The sequence below is a fragment of the Mobula hypostoma genome, chromosome 5 (genome assembly GCF_963921235.1).
Source record: "Mobula hypostoma chromosome 5, sMobHyp1.1, whole genome shotgun sequence".
NCBI classification, from domain to species: domain Eukaryota; kingdom Metazoa; phylum Chordata; class Chondrichthyes; order Myliobatiformes; family Myliobatidae; genus Mobula; species Mobula hypostoma.
Window position 1 is genome coordinate 172,093,814 of NC_086101.1, and position 18,438 is coordinate 172,112,251.

The 18,438-nt window shown below is 44.2% G+C and overlaps 1 protein-coding gene across 1 annotated transcript in view; it reads right to left on the bottom strand.

The window, feature by feature from the left end:
- The window catches only part of LOC134347184 (protein WWC2-like), a 243,406-nt gene that overhangs the window by 125,003 nt on the left and 99,965 nt on the right, over positions 1-18,438 (bottom strand). Inside the window, exon 2 of the mRNA XM_063049433.1 lies at positions 10,648-10,757. Within this exon, the coding sequence (XP_062905503.1) occupies positions 10,648-10,757 (110 nt within the window). The remainder of the gene's footprint in view (positions 1-10,647; positions 10,758-18,438) is intronic.

The following is an 18,438-nucleotide window of genomic DNA, read 5'->3' on the forward strand; positions in this document are numbered from 1 at the left end:
AGCATCAATTCCAAACTCCCAACTACCCGTGGTCATCTTTCACCCCAGTCAAATATCCATCGATCTCTACCTCGCAAAAATTCAGAGCCTCCATTTCCGCCGCCCTTTGAGGAAGAAAGCTTCAAAGGCTCACATTCCTCTGAGAGAAAAAAAGACTTATCTCACCTCCGGCATAAATGAGCAACCCCCTTACTTTTAAACAGTGACTGTAGATCTGAAATATTCCACAAAAATAAACATCCACTTTGTCAAGACCCTTCAGGATCATAGACTGCTGTACAACCACAGGAAAATTCCACGAGGTAGCATACAATGGTGCTATGCTCTTTGTATCTTTGAGCTTCCAATATTTAATTTCCTATTACTGCAAGAGCAAGAGTAGGCCATCTGCCCCTTCACTCCTGCTTCTCCATTCATTATGGCTGACTTACACCTCTGCACTATTCTCCTGCACCAGGAGAAATCTACGTTTATAATGAACTCAGTGAATGAGTCCCCACACTATGGTACGGTACGGTAGCACGGCAGTCAGCGCAAATCACTTTACGGCGTCAGCAATCATTGATCGGGGTTTGATTTCTATCACTGGAGGTTGCATGTTTGCCCCGTGACCTTGTAGGTTTCTTCCAGATGCTCTGGTTTCCTCCCACATTCCAAGGACGTACGCTTAGCGTCAGTAAGCTGTGAGCAAGCTATGTTGGCGCCGGGAACGTGGCGACACCTGTGGGCGGCCCCCAGCATACTCCTCGCTGATTTGATCTGATGCAAACGAAACATTTCGCTGTATGTAGATGTGACAAATAAAGCTTATCTTTATCTCTTTAAAACCCTCCAGGGGAAAGAATTCCAAAGGTGAAGAAGTCTTTCCTCACTTCTGTGCCAGCTCCTTATAATACTTCCACCCATTATTCCGTGATGGAGATTACATCTCACCTCAGTCCAGTCCTCGGTTCACCAGATACTCACACACAAGAGTAAAGCAGGAAGCGTTGCCAATTCTTTCTCCACTTTGGCAGCAAAACTGTCTTGGTGGTCCTGGTGGCTGTGGTTTAGAATGACATGTGGCAATTTTCCTCGTGAGAAGATTTAGATGGCTACAGTTAATGCCTTTAATTTGAAAGCGGCCTGGTATCTCTAATGCTAAGCTTTGCAGTCGTAGACCATTAATCAGATCAGAGAAAGCAGGTAGAGCTGGGGGAGGGGACGAGGGAGGTGGAATGAATAATGAAGAGGGAAAATTGCCAAGAAAGTAATCAATAGGAGAAAATCCAAAGCTACATATCTCTGGAAACCACCAAAGTGGATCAGTACATTGTACTGACTTGCATTCTACTCAGGTGGATTAAAGCATGCTTTATTCTATTGACATCTGGTATGTTACACTTGACCTGCCTTTGAACCTTCTCAAAGGCAACTCACTGCTGCTGATGCAACCAAGCAGGATTCTTGGAAACAAAGCTCTGACTCCACTTAGCAAACCCCACAGCAAGGCAGATTTAATGTGAGAGCTCTCAAAAGACCAAGTTTGCAGAGCCCCTTTGCATTTTGTTTGTTACACACATGGTGTGTTTTGTTGTTTACGGCAAATGCAGTTTACCCTAAGGACAGAGACAAAACCTGCTTTACATGTAAAAGAAATTTCAGTAATTTTCTCAGAGCTAGCAAGCATGGATGGAATTTTCTAGTCATGCAGTGAACATTTAATGGAGTTTCTTACAGTTCAAGTTCAACAGTCATTCAACAAATCACACGTACACAGCTAAACAAAACAGCGTTCCTCCAGTGCCAAGTTGCAAAACACAGTACATACAGTCACACACTGCATACACAGTCACACACAGCATATCCAATCACACACAGTACATACAGTCACACACTGTGTATACAGTCACACACAGCATATCCAATCACACAGTACATACAGTCACACACTGCGTATACAGTCACACACAGCATATCCAATCACACACAGAACATACAGTCACACACTGCGTACAGTCACACACAGCACATACAGTCACACACAGTACATACAGTCACAGTACATACAGTCACACACAGTACATACAGTCACACACTGCGTATACAGTCACACACAGCATATCCAATCACACACAGTACATACAGTCACACACAGCGTATACAGTCACACACAGCATATCCAATCACACACAGTACATACAGTCACACACTGCGTATACAGTCACACACAGCACATACAGTCACACACAGTACATACAGTCACAGTACATACAGTCACACACAGTACATACAGTCACACACTGCGTATACAGTCACACACAGCATATCCAATCACACACAGTACATACAGTCACACACTGCGTATACAGTCACACACAGAACATACAGTCACACACAGCACATACAGTCACACACAGTACATACAGTCACACACAGCATATCCAATCACACACAGTACATACAGTCACACACTGCGTATACAGTCACACACAGCATATCCAATCACACACAGTACACACAGTCACACACTGCGTATACAGTCACACACAGTACATACAGTCACACACTGCGTATACAGTCACACACAACATATCCAATCACACACAGTACATACAGTCACACACTGCGTATACAGTCACACACACAGCATATCCAATCACACAGTACATACAGTCACACACTGTGTATACAGTCACACACAGCATATCCAATCACACACAGAACATACAGTCACACACTGCGTATAGTCACACACAGCATACACAGTCACACACAGTACATACAGTCACACACTGCATATACAGTCACACACAGCATACACAGTCACACACAGTACATACAGTCACACACTGCGTATACAGTCACACACAACATACAGTCACACACAGCATATCCAATCACACACAGCACATACAGTCACACACTGCGTATACAGTCACACACAGCATACACAGTCACACACAGCATATCCAATCACACACAGCATATACACTCGCACACAGTGGATACAGTCACACACAGTGGATACAGTCACACACAGCACATATAGTTACAATGGCACATACAGTCAGAAAAGATCATATTAGTGTAATTCCCTGAGCGGCACTGCAGGAAGATTGACAATGCCTGGGTGTCCTAGAGCCATGATGCCCTGGACCCTCATCTTGTGCTAGTTCAGCCGCAGGTGAAGCCAAACTCAGTTTATACCACTCAGGGTCTGCCGCAAGTGTAGACAATCCAGCTTGTCTTTTTGGGAGCAAACATTGGAGAGCAACACAGAAGGGAGAGGCCAGCCCCCAACACAGCGTGGATTCCAGAGTATTCACTGACCCTCTGTTCTCGCTCACACTGCCTCTGGCGCCTCCTCCCCCAGGTGGCCGTAACAGGTGATGCCATGGCATGAGGGCCTAGTCTGTGCCACAACCAAGGCCACGGAACTCCCACGCCATCGGGCTCACCAATGAATCAACAAATCGAACTTCAAGACTATTTAATGTCATTTCCTCTACACAGGTGTAAGGGGAACAAAATAATTCTTACTCCAGATCCAATGCAACACAAAATAACCCACAAAAGATAAAGAAGACAATAATAGTACAAGTCGACCTTCACTAATCTGGCACCATTGAGACCTGAGGAGTGCCCGATGAGTGAAAATGCCGAATTTCAGAAGGATCACATTAAGCATAATCAGTGCCAGGTTATCGAAGGAACCGGATTACAGGTAGTCGGATTAGTGAAGGTCGAACTGTAGTGGTGCAATTCATGGGTGGAGGTGTTGATCAGTCTTACTGTTTGGGGAAAGCAACTGTTTTTCGGTCTGGTGGTCTTGGCATGGATGCGACATTGCTTCTCTCTGATGGGAGTGGGACAAACACTCCATGAGCAGGGTGGTGAAATCATTCATAATGTTACTGGCCCCTTTCTGTATATACTGTGTGTCCCTAATAGTGGGTAGGCTGATGCCAGTGTTGCGTTGGGCAGCACACATCAAAGTTGCTGGTGAACGCAGCAGGCCAAGCAGCATCTATAGGAAGAGGCGCAGTCGACGTTTCAGGCCGAGACCCTTCGTCAGGACTAACTGAAGGAAGAGTGAGTAAGGGATTTGAAAGCTGGAGGGGGAGGGGGAGATGCAAAATGATAGGAGAAGACAGGAGGGGGAGGGATAGAGCCGAGAGCTGGACAGGTGATAGGCAAAAGGGGATACAAGAGGATCATGGGACAGGAGGTCCGGGAAGAAAGACGGGGGTGGGGGTGACCCAGAGGATGGGCAAGAGGTATATTCAGAGGGACAGAGGGAGAAAAAGGAGAGTGAGAGAAAGAATGTGTGCATAAAAATGAGTAACAGATGGGGTACGAGGGGGAGGTGGGGCCTAGCGGAAGTTAGAGAAGTCAATGTTCATGCCATCAGGTTGGAGGCTACCCAGACGGAATATAAGGTGTTGTTCCTCCAACCTGAGTGTCCCTTACTCACTCTTCCTTCAGTTAGTCCTGACGAAGGGTCTCGGCCTGAAACGTCGACTGCGCCTCTTCCTATAGATGCTGCCTGGCCTGCTGCGTTCACCAGCAACTTTGATGTGTGTTGCTTGAATTTCCAGCATCTGCAGAATTCCTGTTGTTTGCGTTGGGCAGTTTTGACTACCCATTGCAGAGCCTCCCTGTCCGCTGCAGTGCAGTTTCCGTACCATGCAGTGAGGCAGCTTGTCAGGACGCTTTCGACTGGGCATTTGTAGAATGATGTGCCTACAGATGTGCATAGTCCAGCTCCATTCAGCCTCCTCATAAAGTACTGGTGTTGGGATGTTTTCTTGTCCCAGTAGGATGTGTTCTAGGACCATGAGAGATTGTGCATGATATGCACTCCCAGGAGTTTGAAACTGCTTGTAGTAGATGTAAAGGGGAGGGGTGTGAATGGCGCGGTACTCCTGAAGTCGATAACCAGCCCTTTCGTCTTGTTTTCACTGAGGAAGAGATTATTTGTCTGGCACCAGGCCTTGGGCTCTTCCACCTCCTCTCTGTAGACCTTCTTATCGTTGTTCGTGATGAGCCCCGCCACGGTCGTGTCATCAGCGAAGCTGACGCTGTGATTACTCGGGCGTCCGGCCGTGAGCAGAATGTTCAGCAGTGGGCTCAGCCCACAACCCCTGGGGGCACCCGTGTTGACCACGATGGGGAGGGAGGAGCGGTTGTGCACCCTGACGATCTGAGGAAGTCCAACAGCCGGTTGCGCAGTGGAGTATTTAGACCGAGGAGTAGAGTTTGTTCACCAGGGTCTGTGAGACAATGGTGCTGAATGCTGAACTGAAATCCAGAAACAGCATTCTGACATAAGTGCCCTTGTTTTCTAGGTATATCAAAGCCAGCTCCTATGGCATCTGTCGTGGAGCGATTCTGTTATTGGTGAGTGTCGAATGTGGCAGGAATGGAGATTTAATATGTGCCATTATCAGCAGTTCAAAGCACTTCATGGTGATTGGTGTCAGTGCCATTGGGTAGTGGTGATTTAGTTGAGAAGGCGTAGAGTTCTTTGGTACAGGGAAGATGGTGGCTGATTTGAAGCATGTGGGTACAGCAGCCTGGATGAGTGAACTGTTGAAGTTGTCCATGAAGATGTCAGTGAGCTGGTGTGCACACTCTCTGAGTACTTGGCCTGGGATGTTTGTGGCCCGGTTGCCTTATAGGAGTTGACTCTCTGCATAGTCCTTCTCCCATCTGCTGCTGTTACAGACCGTGGCTGCTCACCTGGGAGAGGGGCAGATTTCATGGCCAGTGTTGTGTTGCACGCTTTGAAACATGCATAAGAGCTGTTTGGAGCATCAGCGAGTGACGCGTCACTGGTACAGTCGATGCTCTTTTCCCTTGAGTAGCCAGTAATGCCCTTGATGCCCAGCCACATATGCTATCGAACAGCTGTCCCTGAATTTTTTGTGCATAGGCGGCCTTTTCCCTCTTGATGCCTCCGATGAGATTTCCCCTGGCTGATCTGAGAGCTGTTCTGTCACCCGACCTGAAGGCAGCTTCCCAGGCTTTTAATAGGGAGCGCATCTCTGTGTTCAGTCAGGACTTCTGGTTGGACAGTGAGATGATCGTTTTCGAGTACCAACATTGTTTGCACACTTGCTGATGTAGCTAATGACAGATCAGACATGTTCCTTGAGACCTGTGTCTACTCCGATTGCAGTGGCCTCCTTGACCATCTGCCAGTTGGTCCATTCAGAACAGTCCTGAAGCATAGAGATTGCTTCATTAGGCCGGACAGTGATTGTCCTCTTGACTGGTTTCTCCATTTTCAGCAGTGGTCAGTAAGCCAGGATTAACTTTATGGAGATGTGGTCAGAGAACCCAAAATGCGGGTGTGGGATGGCTTTGAAAGTACCACGCCTATTTGTATAAACATGGTCCAGTCTTTTTTCTCTCCGAGTGGCCTTGGTGACACGTTGGTGGAATTTGGGTAAAATCTCCTGCAGGTTAAAATGATTGAAGTGTGTCACAATTATGAAGAGACCGTCTAGATGCTTGTCTTATAGAGAGCTGATGGTACTGTAAAGTTCTCCCACTGCGTCCTTGGCATTCACATTCGGAGGGGATGTAGACAGCAGTGATGAACACAACAGTAAACTCCCCGACCAGGATTCTCAATTTCCCCAAAACAGTGACTGCCAGTTTCAGTATTTTACATTACCAATGTCGAACAGGATCTTGTGACCACAAGAAAAATGTTTAAGACAAACATTTGCAAAGTTTGTTGGATATGGAGAGACTGCTGCAAACCATCTTGTCAGAAGGTTTTCTCCATCCAGCATTATAAAGTCACTGAGCCATAGACATATATTCGACCCACAATGTCCATACTGACCATCGTGTACCAATCCGTACACTCCCATGTTCTAGAACATGGCCCATGCACAATTTAAATGCTCATGTAGACACTTCTTAAATGCTGCTGGTGATATTGCTTCCACCACTCCCTCAGGCAGTGTATTTCACCATTCTCTGGGTCAAGAAGTTCCCTCTCACGTCCCCTCTAAACCTCTTACTCCTGACTGTTTTTTTTGGAGAAAAGAACTGTTTGATTGGCACACCACAGAACTAAATTTGAAACACTATCAATCATCCCCTCATTATGAAGTACACGCTTGCCCCATCAAAGTGCTACATACAAACATTCTGACCGATCACAGCAAGGAAACAATGACCATTGTTTGAAAAACGCACCCTCTCAAAAAAGCTGCTCTGTGCATCCTTCAGCTTTCGGATCCGGGAAGCTTCCTGATGCAAACGATTATTAAATCCCTCTATAAATCTTTGTATCAGATCAAACAAATTAACACAGGAGCAGACATTTGAGACTCACCCATCTTTCAATAAGATCACAGCTGATTCTATATCCCAAGCCGAATTCCACACCTGATTTGTTTGCTGTCCAAAAACTACTGATCTCAACCTTGACAATTTTCAAGGGCAAGTATCCGCAGCCTTCTGAGGTACAGAATTCCAAAGACTTACTGTCCTCTGGGTTAAAATATTTGTCCTCAGCTCAGTCTAGTGTCCCACCCTTTTCCTTTCAACTGTCCAGCTGCAGGAAACAATTGGTCAGCATCTACGTCACATTTCTCATCAGAATCTCGTACACCTCAAGGTGGATAACTCCTCATTCTTCTGATCTTTCATACAGGCCAAAGCAAGAATCAAGTGAGACTCCGTTTCACTGACTACAAGGCAAGTACTTCCTTCCTGAAATTGGAAAAGGCTTACACATGGTTCATTGGCTTTTGTCTGAAAAGATTATTTACTGGATGTGGACATTTGTCCATATTTGACATATACCTGCCAGCCTGGAATGTCTCCAATTTTACCAAATTAGGACTTAATGACATTGGTGGGTATGGAATCATATGTAGGCTAGACTAGGTAATGATGGCAAATTTTCTTCCCTGAAGTACATTAATGTATCATTTTCTTTATAATCCTCCTCTCCTCCCATTAATGCTTACAAATGAAACTAGCATTTTTTAAGATTGCCGTTTCATTTAAATTCAATGGCTAACAGCATAGATTTTGAACATCTCTGGATAATTAGTACAAGTCTTTTGATATAAGCCTCGTAACATAACCACCATGCTAATGAAACTGAAACGTAATCCAGACCTCACTATTGAAACCTGGATTTATCCAGTCTCCTTGTTGGCTGTCGTTTTCACAGTTAAATAAACTCAAATATTCCCTGTGCAGATTCTTTTAAATATGAGCCTCCAGCATTAATTTCCCCATGAGAGCACTTAATTGGACATTACTAAAACAAACTGTCCATGTTTGTTGAGATAAAAGTAATTATATTCTTCAGCCATTGTGGTAAAATGAACTGACACAAATTTAACGAAAAATTAAAAATTAGTCAATTCTCCGGCTCTGGTATAAAGTTAACCCTAAATTTTATTTAAAAAGACACTTGATAACATTCAGAATTTCTTATCCACGCAGTCAGTGAATTCCCTGTAAAACTTGCAGATGTGAGAAGTAATAAGAAGTTGCAGTGCATTGATTTCTGTGAGAGTTTGTGTGGAGTCAAGATAATCTACTTCTTTGCAACAAAAACAAGGCAAAATCATGCTTTTTATTGCTCGATGTAACTATGGAACAAGAACAATGCCACTGTTTATTACCCTGAGAAACACACTTGAGCTCTCCCAGTTCAAGTGGATGGGAAGGGTGCTCTGGAACTTTGACCCAGTGACAATGAAGGAGGATGTGTGTACATGATGGTGGAGATGTTCCCATACACCTGCTGCCCCCTGCACCTTCTGAGTGGTAGGAGAGCAAATTAGTTAAAAGCACAAGCTTCTGCCTCTTGTGCTGGTCATTCTGAGCTGTGGTAAACACCTCTGTCTTTGTGAGCTGCCTGTGAAACCCAAATCCAAAGGCAGGTAGGCAGGAACATAGACACTGGTCTCTTCAGCCCACCCACATAGACAGCAAAATCCCTGGCAGTCTACCAAGAGCATGACTCCACTTTCAACTAAACAAGTTTCTGAACTGGCCAGCAGTTACAGAAATACATCCAAATCAATCTGGTCACACTGGAATTTCAACAACTGCTCAGCCAAGCTGATTGAACAACATGAAAAATAAATTTACCCATTTAAAAAGACACCTCGATCGCAAAGCAAATCAAAACAATATCTCTTTCTCACTTTAAGTAAATATAATTTTCAAGCTTATTTTTGTAGAAGAAAATGAAAAATAGCACCCACTAATTTATACAGCTCAGCAAAGCTGGCTGACAATCATACGTGGTACCACATGCGGGAATAAGGCTTTTAATATGTTCTATGAGAAAATGCATGTTAAAAAGCTCAACTTGCGGGAATTTTATTGAACTGAGCTCAGCACTGAAGATACCAGATGAATATTGCACACAATAGATCTTTTTTTAAAGGATAGTTTAATAAAGCGATATGTATAGATAGCCCCTCAGAGTTCCCAGCACCTTATGCATTTCACAAGCACTGGCATGTAGCAAATTATTGCAATAATTTTAAAATTAGAACCATTTATGTTTTTTTTCCAATCCACAACTTGCAAAATGCTTTTGAGAGGAATGCAGTTTTGAATTGTGTTTGCAGTGAGCGGCTCACAGAAAGCATCTGCTCCCAAAAAGAGGAAAGAATGCAAAATCAGTTCAGTCTGGTTGAATATGGTGTTGACTTATAATGGGCAAAAGGGAATTGAAGATTCTTATACAGTTTGGATGCAAAGGAGGGCTCATTAGATGAGCATTGGAGAAGAAAAGATTAAATATGGTGAAGTTATGGAGGAAACTTCACACACTCATTGGATCACATCACAGAAACCTGTGATCTTTAAAACTCCAAACACCAGAGAACAGAAATGGAAAGAAAAAAATGGGTTGATCCATTCAGGTATATATCCTATAACTGAACACATCTCAGATGGACCAGCACAGTGTTCATTTCTTTCTTCATTTTTAAAAATTGCATTATTGCACTGTAACATTCCTTATGGATAAAGATGTTCAGTATCATATCTTAAGAGAATGTAAACTCTTCAACAACGAGTGAAGGCTAATTGGAACAGAATGCCCAGTTACAAAAAGGCTGTGGAAAGTGGTGCATACAGCCCAGTCTATCACAGGCAAAGTCCTCTCCAGCACTGACTACATTTACATAAAGCCATGCCACAAGAAAGCAGCATCCATTGTCAACTGCCCTATCATCCAGGCCATTCTCCCATCTTGCTACTACCATCAGGCAGGGTACAGAAGCCTTAGGTCCCACCAAACCAGGTTCAGGAACAGTAACTACCACACAACCATCAGGCTCTCGAACTGGTGTGAATAATTTCAATCACCACTACTCTAAATTGATTCCACAACATAAAGCCTCCTTTCAAGGACTTTTTACAACTCATGTTCTCAGTACTCATTTTTATTTGCACAGACTTTCTTCATTTGCACATTGGTTGATTGTCAGTCCTGATCTGTTTAGGTATAGTTTTTCATAAAATTCTTTTGTGCTGTTTCCTGTAAATGCCTGCAAGAAAATGAATCTCAAGCTGGCATATGGTAACACATGCATACTTTGATAATAAATTTAGTTTGAACTTTGATATTTGAAATGTAACCACAGCTTTGCATGAAGCACTTACTGTTGATGTGGTCAATGTAAAAGATACCAATCTGTGGGTCGTAGGCATCCTCCCAACCCAAAGGCAGCTCATCCCCTACACAATCTGCAAATGTCAGGGGTTTGGTAAATCTGAAACAGACACAAAAAAACATAATGGTTAGTTATGGGTGTTGACTGATAAAAATTGTTTGCTCTAATGTTACTTCACTCTAATAACTTAAGTCACATGAGCAAAAAAATTCTCAAGTCTTTCGCAATGCTTTATATTAACATTCCCCAAGTACGGTATTCTATATAGCCATTTCAAAGAAAGCATCTTTGAGCAATTCAGACCATGTAGGAGGAACGCAGAAAAGAATTCAGAAAGGGATTTTCTTATTTATTCATGCAAAGATGTGCATGTCATTAATTTATCACTCTTCTCCAATCCTTGTACAGTTAAGTTTCAGGACTAGCTGTGTTTAGCTGCTGTTCAATTCCAATAATGGCACAGACCCAACAACATCATATTTGCTAACTATATAAAAGGAGACTATTTGCTCCATGGAGTCCATGCTGGCCCTCAGAGTAATCTGCTTCCCTGCTTATACCATTGCTCTTACCCCATTCCCCCGTCACACGACAAGGGATAGGTTCCTCTTCTCCTCACCTACCACACCACCAGCCTCCGCATCCAGCACATAATTCTCTAAAACTTCCACCATCTCCAAAGGGATCCCACCACCAAGCAGATCTTCTGCCTCCCCCCGCCCACTTTCTGCTTTCCACAGGTATTGCTCCCTACACGACTCCCTTGTGCATTCGTCCCTCCCCACCAATCTCCCTCCTGACATTTATCCTCGCAAACGGAACAAGTGCTACACCTGCCTCTACACCTCCTCCCTCACTACCATTCAGGGCCCTAAGCAGTCCTTCCAGGTGAGGCGACACTTCACCTGTGAGTCTGTTGGGGGTCATAAACTGTGTCCGGTGAGACCTGATGTAGATTGGGAGACAGCATTGCCGAGCACTTATGTTCCGTCTGCTTGAAAAAGCAGGATCTCCCGGTGGATACCCATTTTAATTCCACTTCTTATTCCCAATCTGATATGTCTACCCATGGCGTGATAAGGCCACACTCAGGTTGGAGGAACAACACCTTATATTCCGTTTGGGTAGCCTCCAACCTGATAGTATGAACATCGATTTCTCGAACTTACGGTATTCCACACCACCCCCCACTTCACCATTTCCCATCCCCTTTTCCCTCTCTCATTTTATCTCCTTGTCCACCTACCACCTCCCTCTGGTGCTCCTCTCCCCTTTCCTTTCTTCCATGGTCTTCTGTCTCTTTCACCAATTTACTTCCCAGCTCTTTACTTCATCCCCTCTCCTTTCGGGTTTCACCCATCACATTGTGTTTCTCTCTCTCTCCCCTCCCCCCACTTTTTAAATCTACTCCCCTGAAGGGTTTCGGCCTGAAATGTCGACTGTACTCTTTTCCTAGATGCTGCCTGGCCTGCTGAGTTCCTCCACCATTTTGTGTGTGTTGCCATACAACTTGTTCACTTTCACATGCCCACGAACACAACTCTTACTGTAAAAATACGAATTGCTGGAGGAACTCAGTAGGTAAAGGGATTTTCAGTGTAGCAGGACAGGACTGCATCAGGATGGAGAGTGCAGAGGGGAAACAGCGAGTTGAAAGAGGCGAGAAGGATGGATGAGGCAGGGGCTGGCAGGCGATAGGTAGATCCAGGTGAAGAAACAGAAGATGGGCAGATGGAACCAGGTGCAGATGGAAATCTTCCTTTGGTGCATCGATTAAAAATTGGTAAGAGTCAATGAGGACATGGCAACTATCCATAGCCTCTGGGGGAAGTAGAGTTGCTGGTGAGCTTTCTTAGTGAGGCCATTAAGAAACAAACCAAGCCCCAGGGTTTATTGCAGAGGATTTCTTATAGTGACACAGCTGCTAAAGCCTCTGCCTCACAGCACCTCTGACCCAGGCTCAGTCCTGATCTCGGGCACTGTCTGTGTGGAGTTTGCTTGTTCTGAGATTTCCCCCTATGTAACATGGTTTCCTCCAGCATCCTAAAGATGTGCAGGTTTGGGGAGCTAATTGGCTAAGTTGCCCCCTAGCCTGTTGTTAAATCTGAGGTGTGTTGATGGGAATAGAAGAGAAGAGATTGGGCAGCTGAAGACACAGGAAACTGCACATGCTGGAACCTGCAGCAAGAAGTAACAGACTGCTGGAGGTACTCATTGGACACGCAATGTGCTCTGGAGACAGAAGGAATGGTCAACATTCTCAGGTTGAGACCCTGCATCAGGATTGACGAAGGGTCTTATCCCAAAATTTCAGGAGGCTGAGATTGATTTTCCTGGAGTGTGGGGGTCTATGGGGTGACCTTTTAGAGTTTTATAAAGATGGGCAAAGGTGAGATGGATGGTCAGTCTTTTTACCATGGTAAGGGAGTCTATTGGGAGTAGGTTGACAGGGTTAATGTATGAGGAAAGTTTGATGGCTCTGGATTTGAACTAGCTGGTGTTTAGAATAATGGGGGGGGGTGGAATCTCAGTCAAACACATCAAATATTGAAAGGCCTTGATAAAGTGAATATTGAGAGGATGTTTTCAGCAGTAGGAGAGTCCAGGACCAGAAGACACAGCCTTAGAATACAAGGATCAAGCCAGAAGACAGTGGCAGCTGGAGATAGAGGCAGATAAGGACCAAAAAAGGAAAATTAGACTCTAACATGGTAACAAAAATCTGTTTTTTCAGATACCACACTTGCATGATTTAAAAGAGATTTTTTAAAAACCTATAATATTTATACCAATATCTCCATATCTCTTTACCTTGAGTTTGTCTTTTGTCTTGTTTTTGTTACGTGTACAGTTCTGTACCAAAGTACTAAGGCACCAATATATACAGCTAGGGTGCCTAAGACTTTTGCACAGTACTGTATTTGTCAACGTGAAGCAGGGAGCAAGCTTGTAAATCTGGCGGGAGCGAAGGTGGAGTACCACAGGAGGGGTATGGGGCAGGTGGCAGAGGAGTGCCAGGGGCAGGCTTGCTACGGGTGCAGACACACCCAAGCCTGAGATACCAGGCAAGGTCATTTGCTTCCAAACAATTAGTTTATTGATCATTACAGAATGCCTCTCTGGTGCTTCCCACTCCCTCCCCTCTCACTTCCCCTTCCCCTCTCCCTTCCCCTTCCCATTCTCACTCCACAATAGAGACCCATATTAGAATCAGGTTTATCATCACTTAACAGATGTCGTGAATTTTTTTATTTCTGGCAGCAGCAATGTAAAACTACTACAGTACTGTGCAAAAGTCTTAGACACCCTAGCTATATATATATATGTGCCTCAGACATTTGCACAGTACTGTAAATATATTACACTGACTCCAGACAAACAATCACGTCACAGAAGTCATAAACACGAGGAATTCTGCAGATGCTGGAAATTCAAGCAACACACATCAAAGTTGCTGGTGAACGCAGCAGGCCATGCAGCATCTATAGGAAGAGGTACAGTCGACGTTTCAGGTCTCGGCCCGAAACGTCGACTGTACCTCTTCCTAGAGATGCTGCCTAGCCTGCTGCGTTCACCAGCAACTTTGATGTGTGTTACATCACAGAAGTCTATGCACTGCAAATCATTATTCCTTCTCACATTTGCAACAGCTTTACAGGGAGTTCACTAACTGCATGGATGTGGAATTATGAATGACAATGCGAAGTGCCTGTTCATTTTAGGAGCTAAACAAGATACCTGGCTGTGAAACCATACAGCATAAGGTCACACAATTTTCGGATAGTATGTGTAGATCAACATGTCATTCCATTTCCCTTTTCGTTAAATGTTTATCTTTTGATAAGACCATAAGTACAGGAGCAGAAGTAGGCCATTCGGCCCATCAACTCTGCTCCACCATTCAATCATGGGCTGATCCAATTCTTCCAGTCATTGCCACTCCCCTGCCTTCTCCAAATACCTTTTGATGTCCTGGCTAATCAAGAGCCTACGATGAACGACTGAGGGAAATTAAACAGAGGAAAAGGAACCTGTGCTGAGAGTTCTATAGCATGGATACAGGCACTGCAGCCCACCAACTCTGTGCAGGCCTTTCAAGCATCCATTTCATTTTTACTCCCATCAGCTTGGCCTAGATTCTACCACTCACCTACACTTTAAGGCAATTTACAAGAGGTAGTTAATCCACCAAGCCACACGTCCCTGGAACAGGAGAAGAAACCAGAGGAAACTGCCACACAAAGAACATGCAAACTACTCTGCAGATCAGGCCCGAGCCCGGCTCACAGGAGCTGAGAGCCAGCAACTCTCTCTCTGCCACCCCAACATAGTGAGGAGATGCAGGCTGCAAGGCATCAATGTAGCTCATATAAAACTGCACAATCAGGCCAAATCGCTGTACTCGAACACAGAACATAGGACATTACAGCACAGTACAGGCCCTTCAGCCCACAATGATGTGCTGACCTTTTAACCTAGTTTAAGATCAATCTAACGCTTCCCTTCTACATAGCCCTCCATTTTTCTATCATCCATGTGCCTACTCTAAGAGTTTCTTAAATGACCTTATTGTATCCGCATCTACCACTACTACTAGCAGGGCGTTTCACGCACGCACCACTCTCTGTGTAAAGAACCTACCTCAGGAGGTAGGTTATTTCACACAGAGGGCCTGGAGAGTTTTAGAAGCTCTATAATTCTGTTTATTCAAAAGAGTGACTGAGAGATTTTTAGGTATTAAGGGAAATTGAAATAGTGCTGGAAAATGACCCAAAGGCAGAAGATAAGCTCTGCTTGCAATGAGGTGTCACATGGCCTGTTACTGCTCCTATTTCAATACAAAGCATTAATTTTGTTTCACTTTCTCCAGGCACTTCCCGAATACCGGTAGCTAAGTGTTTCCAACGTTTTCTGATTTAATTTCAGACTTCAGGCTCCTTTTTACTCCTGAAAAATCCATAATTGTGAAACACCAAAAATTTCCACTGACTGCCTGCCTACCATTTTCACCAGCTGGGTTAACACCTTTCCTCTTTGGACCTTTGCAAATTTGATTCTTATTTAGTCTCTGAAATTCAAAATACTATGGGAACAAGTATTTACAGGGAATCTTCATTGGATGGTGGAACTTGCAACAAGTAAAACAGTATCTCAAAGGTCTCCTGCAGCTAATTTTAAAGTATCCCATGAGAATTTTTCAACAATGTGGACATACCTTCTTCCAGATGTACTCTTATTTACTGATATCCTAATCCCAACAAACCCCACAATCCATCATCCCACTAACATGACTTCAGAGTTCTCGTGAAGTGGTGAACCTCTGATTGTCAAAACTGACAACACAAGAGATTCTGCAGATGTTGTAAATTCAGAGTAACACACACTCAAAATGTTGAAGGGACTCAGGTCAGGCAGCGTCTATGGAGAGGAATAACGAGTCGATGTTTGGAGCTGAAATCCTGTGGAAGGATCTCAGTCCAAAACATTGACTCTTTATTCCTCTCCATAGACGCTGCCTGACCTGCTGAGTTCCTCCAGCATTTTGTGTGTGTTACTTGCCAAAACCTGCAGACTTTCCACTACAAGCTACAGACAATGCAATCCTTTGGGCTCCTTTGTTTTCCTTCCTGCTCTCCGCGTCTTTTTAGAGATCTTTAGCAGGAAATGAACTTCACAGGGAAAGAAAGCTCGAAAGGAACAGGAGTGCTCACTGCAAGGCTGTTATTGTGGAGAGTTCTGCAGGAACACTCCTTTAATGCAATTCCTCAACCACTCTCACAGGGCGATATTTTCTTTACTGCACCATGCTCTGCAGAGAATTATTATTTGTTTCTGCATTCCTGGCGAGCTGGAATCTGCACTCGGTTATAAATATCTACAATAAATGTTAAAAATTAGACAAGTGGTATGCCAGGAATGCCCGATGGCCTGTACAACACAGCAACCCTTCATCGACTGTAAATAAAATAACATGCCCTTTGAGTTGCCACTGTCTCCACCAATTAGAATGCTTCATCGCAATCAAATTTAGTGCCCTGAACCATTTAGAAATTATTCATAAAGTCACGCCACAGTGAGACTGAATTTATTGTGTATTAAACCAGAGAGGTTAATGAATAACTAGGTAAAGCTTTTGACACAGGTCACGTAACAGTGATTTCTAGTAATCTACTAAACTCGACAAATGCCGAATGGTTGTCAGTTATAACTTGAATGTCACTCAGACAAAGGGAATGTAGAACAAAACGTGCTTCCCGTAGAGAGTACCGCAGTGTTTCAGTCAATGATGATAAATGTAAAAAGCCAGGTTGCATACAATGCACTCCTTTACAGGGTCCATCTCCTCTGTGCTGAATCATTGCCAAGTACTTAAGTGGGAGGAAACCATGGAGAGAGAGAGACATTGATTTTGAAGCTGATCTCATGGCATTGCACGTTGCTAGTGTGTGGGTGCATATTTTGTCACCCACTGTTGATTCTGATTTTACACTCCGGGATCCAGAAAATGAACATGAATACAAGAGATTCTGCAGATGCAAAAAGCCAGAGTAACACATGGAGTCCTGATGAAGGGTCGCAGTCTGAAACGCCAACTGTTTATTCCTTTTCCATAGATGCTGCCTGACCTGCTGAGTTCCTTCAGCATTTTGTATGTGTCACACTGGAAGATGAATCAACATGTGATACAAGCTCACAGAATCCTCGACATCCGGCTGCCATTTAATTATGGAAGAATAAGTGTTTCCAAAAAGAAAATGTCTCCTGCTAAGAACATTTGGGGGTCATTGTGGTATTCTGTGCACCATGAAGACTAGAATACCATCACTCTAACGATCCTTTCACCTGTCTCTAGCTTTCTTTCCTACTGATGTGAATTTTAATTGCACCCAGGATTGCATAAAGAGTAGAGCAACATAGAACCAGTGGGGGCTGCATTGGACTGCCGAGTGCAGGAATCTTGATGCGTGACTGACCCACGTCCATTGATTGTGAGGCCGGCGCCATGCCAACTTTGTGCAGGCCTGCTCATTAAAAGGCCTTTTCCACACAGCCAGTGCTAGTTGCACCGTTGATTGGATTTACACGTCACCAGGTATCAGCGGGGGAGCCTCAATAACACAACTTGCTAGCCCCAGCTAAAGCAAGACTGTGCTGCCCTAAGGGTTTGCGTGCACCTCTTAAAGGAGAGAAACTGCATAGTGGTCAGAGCAGCGGTGTCACAAACAGACCAAATATGTCAGGCAGTGAGAGTTAACACAATCTGACACGAAACCAGCTCCAAGGTCTTTGCAAGCTCAACTGGAGATCTGACTGGAGGTAACAGAATGGAGATGAAGGCCCTTTAACACCTGCTCCAAAGAGCCATGGAGAATAATTCCAGGAGTCCAGCTCGAACCTAGACATGGTGCAGGATGTTCAATGACAACTTATCAACTGCACCACAAGATTCATGTGTCTTTACTCTCAATACTTATTTCACAGCGATCTCTATCAGTCAACACTTACAACTAACACTTGTTGATGCTGGGACAGTGGAGATTGCCTAATGTTACAACAGGATATACACTCAGTGGTCAATTTATTAGCTACCTCCTTTACCTAATGAAGCGGTCACTGAGTATATGTTCGTGGACTTCTGCTGCTGTAGCCCATCTACTTCAAGATGCGACGTATTGTGCGTTCAAAGTTGCGCTTCTGCATACTACTGTTGTAAAGTGTGATTACTTGAGATACTGTTGCCTTCCTGTCAGGTTGAAACAGTCTGGCTATTCTCCCCTAA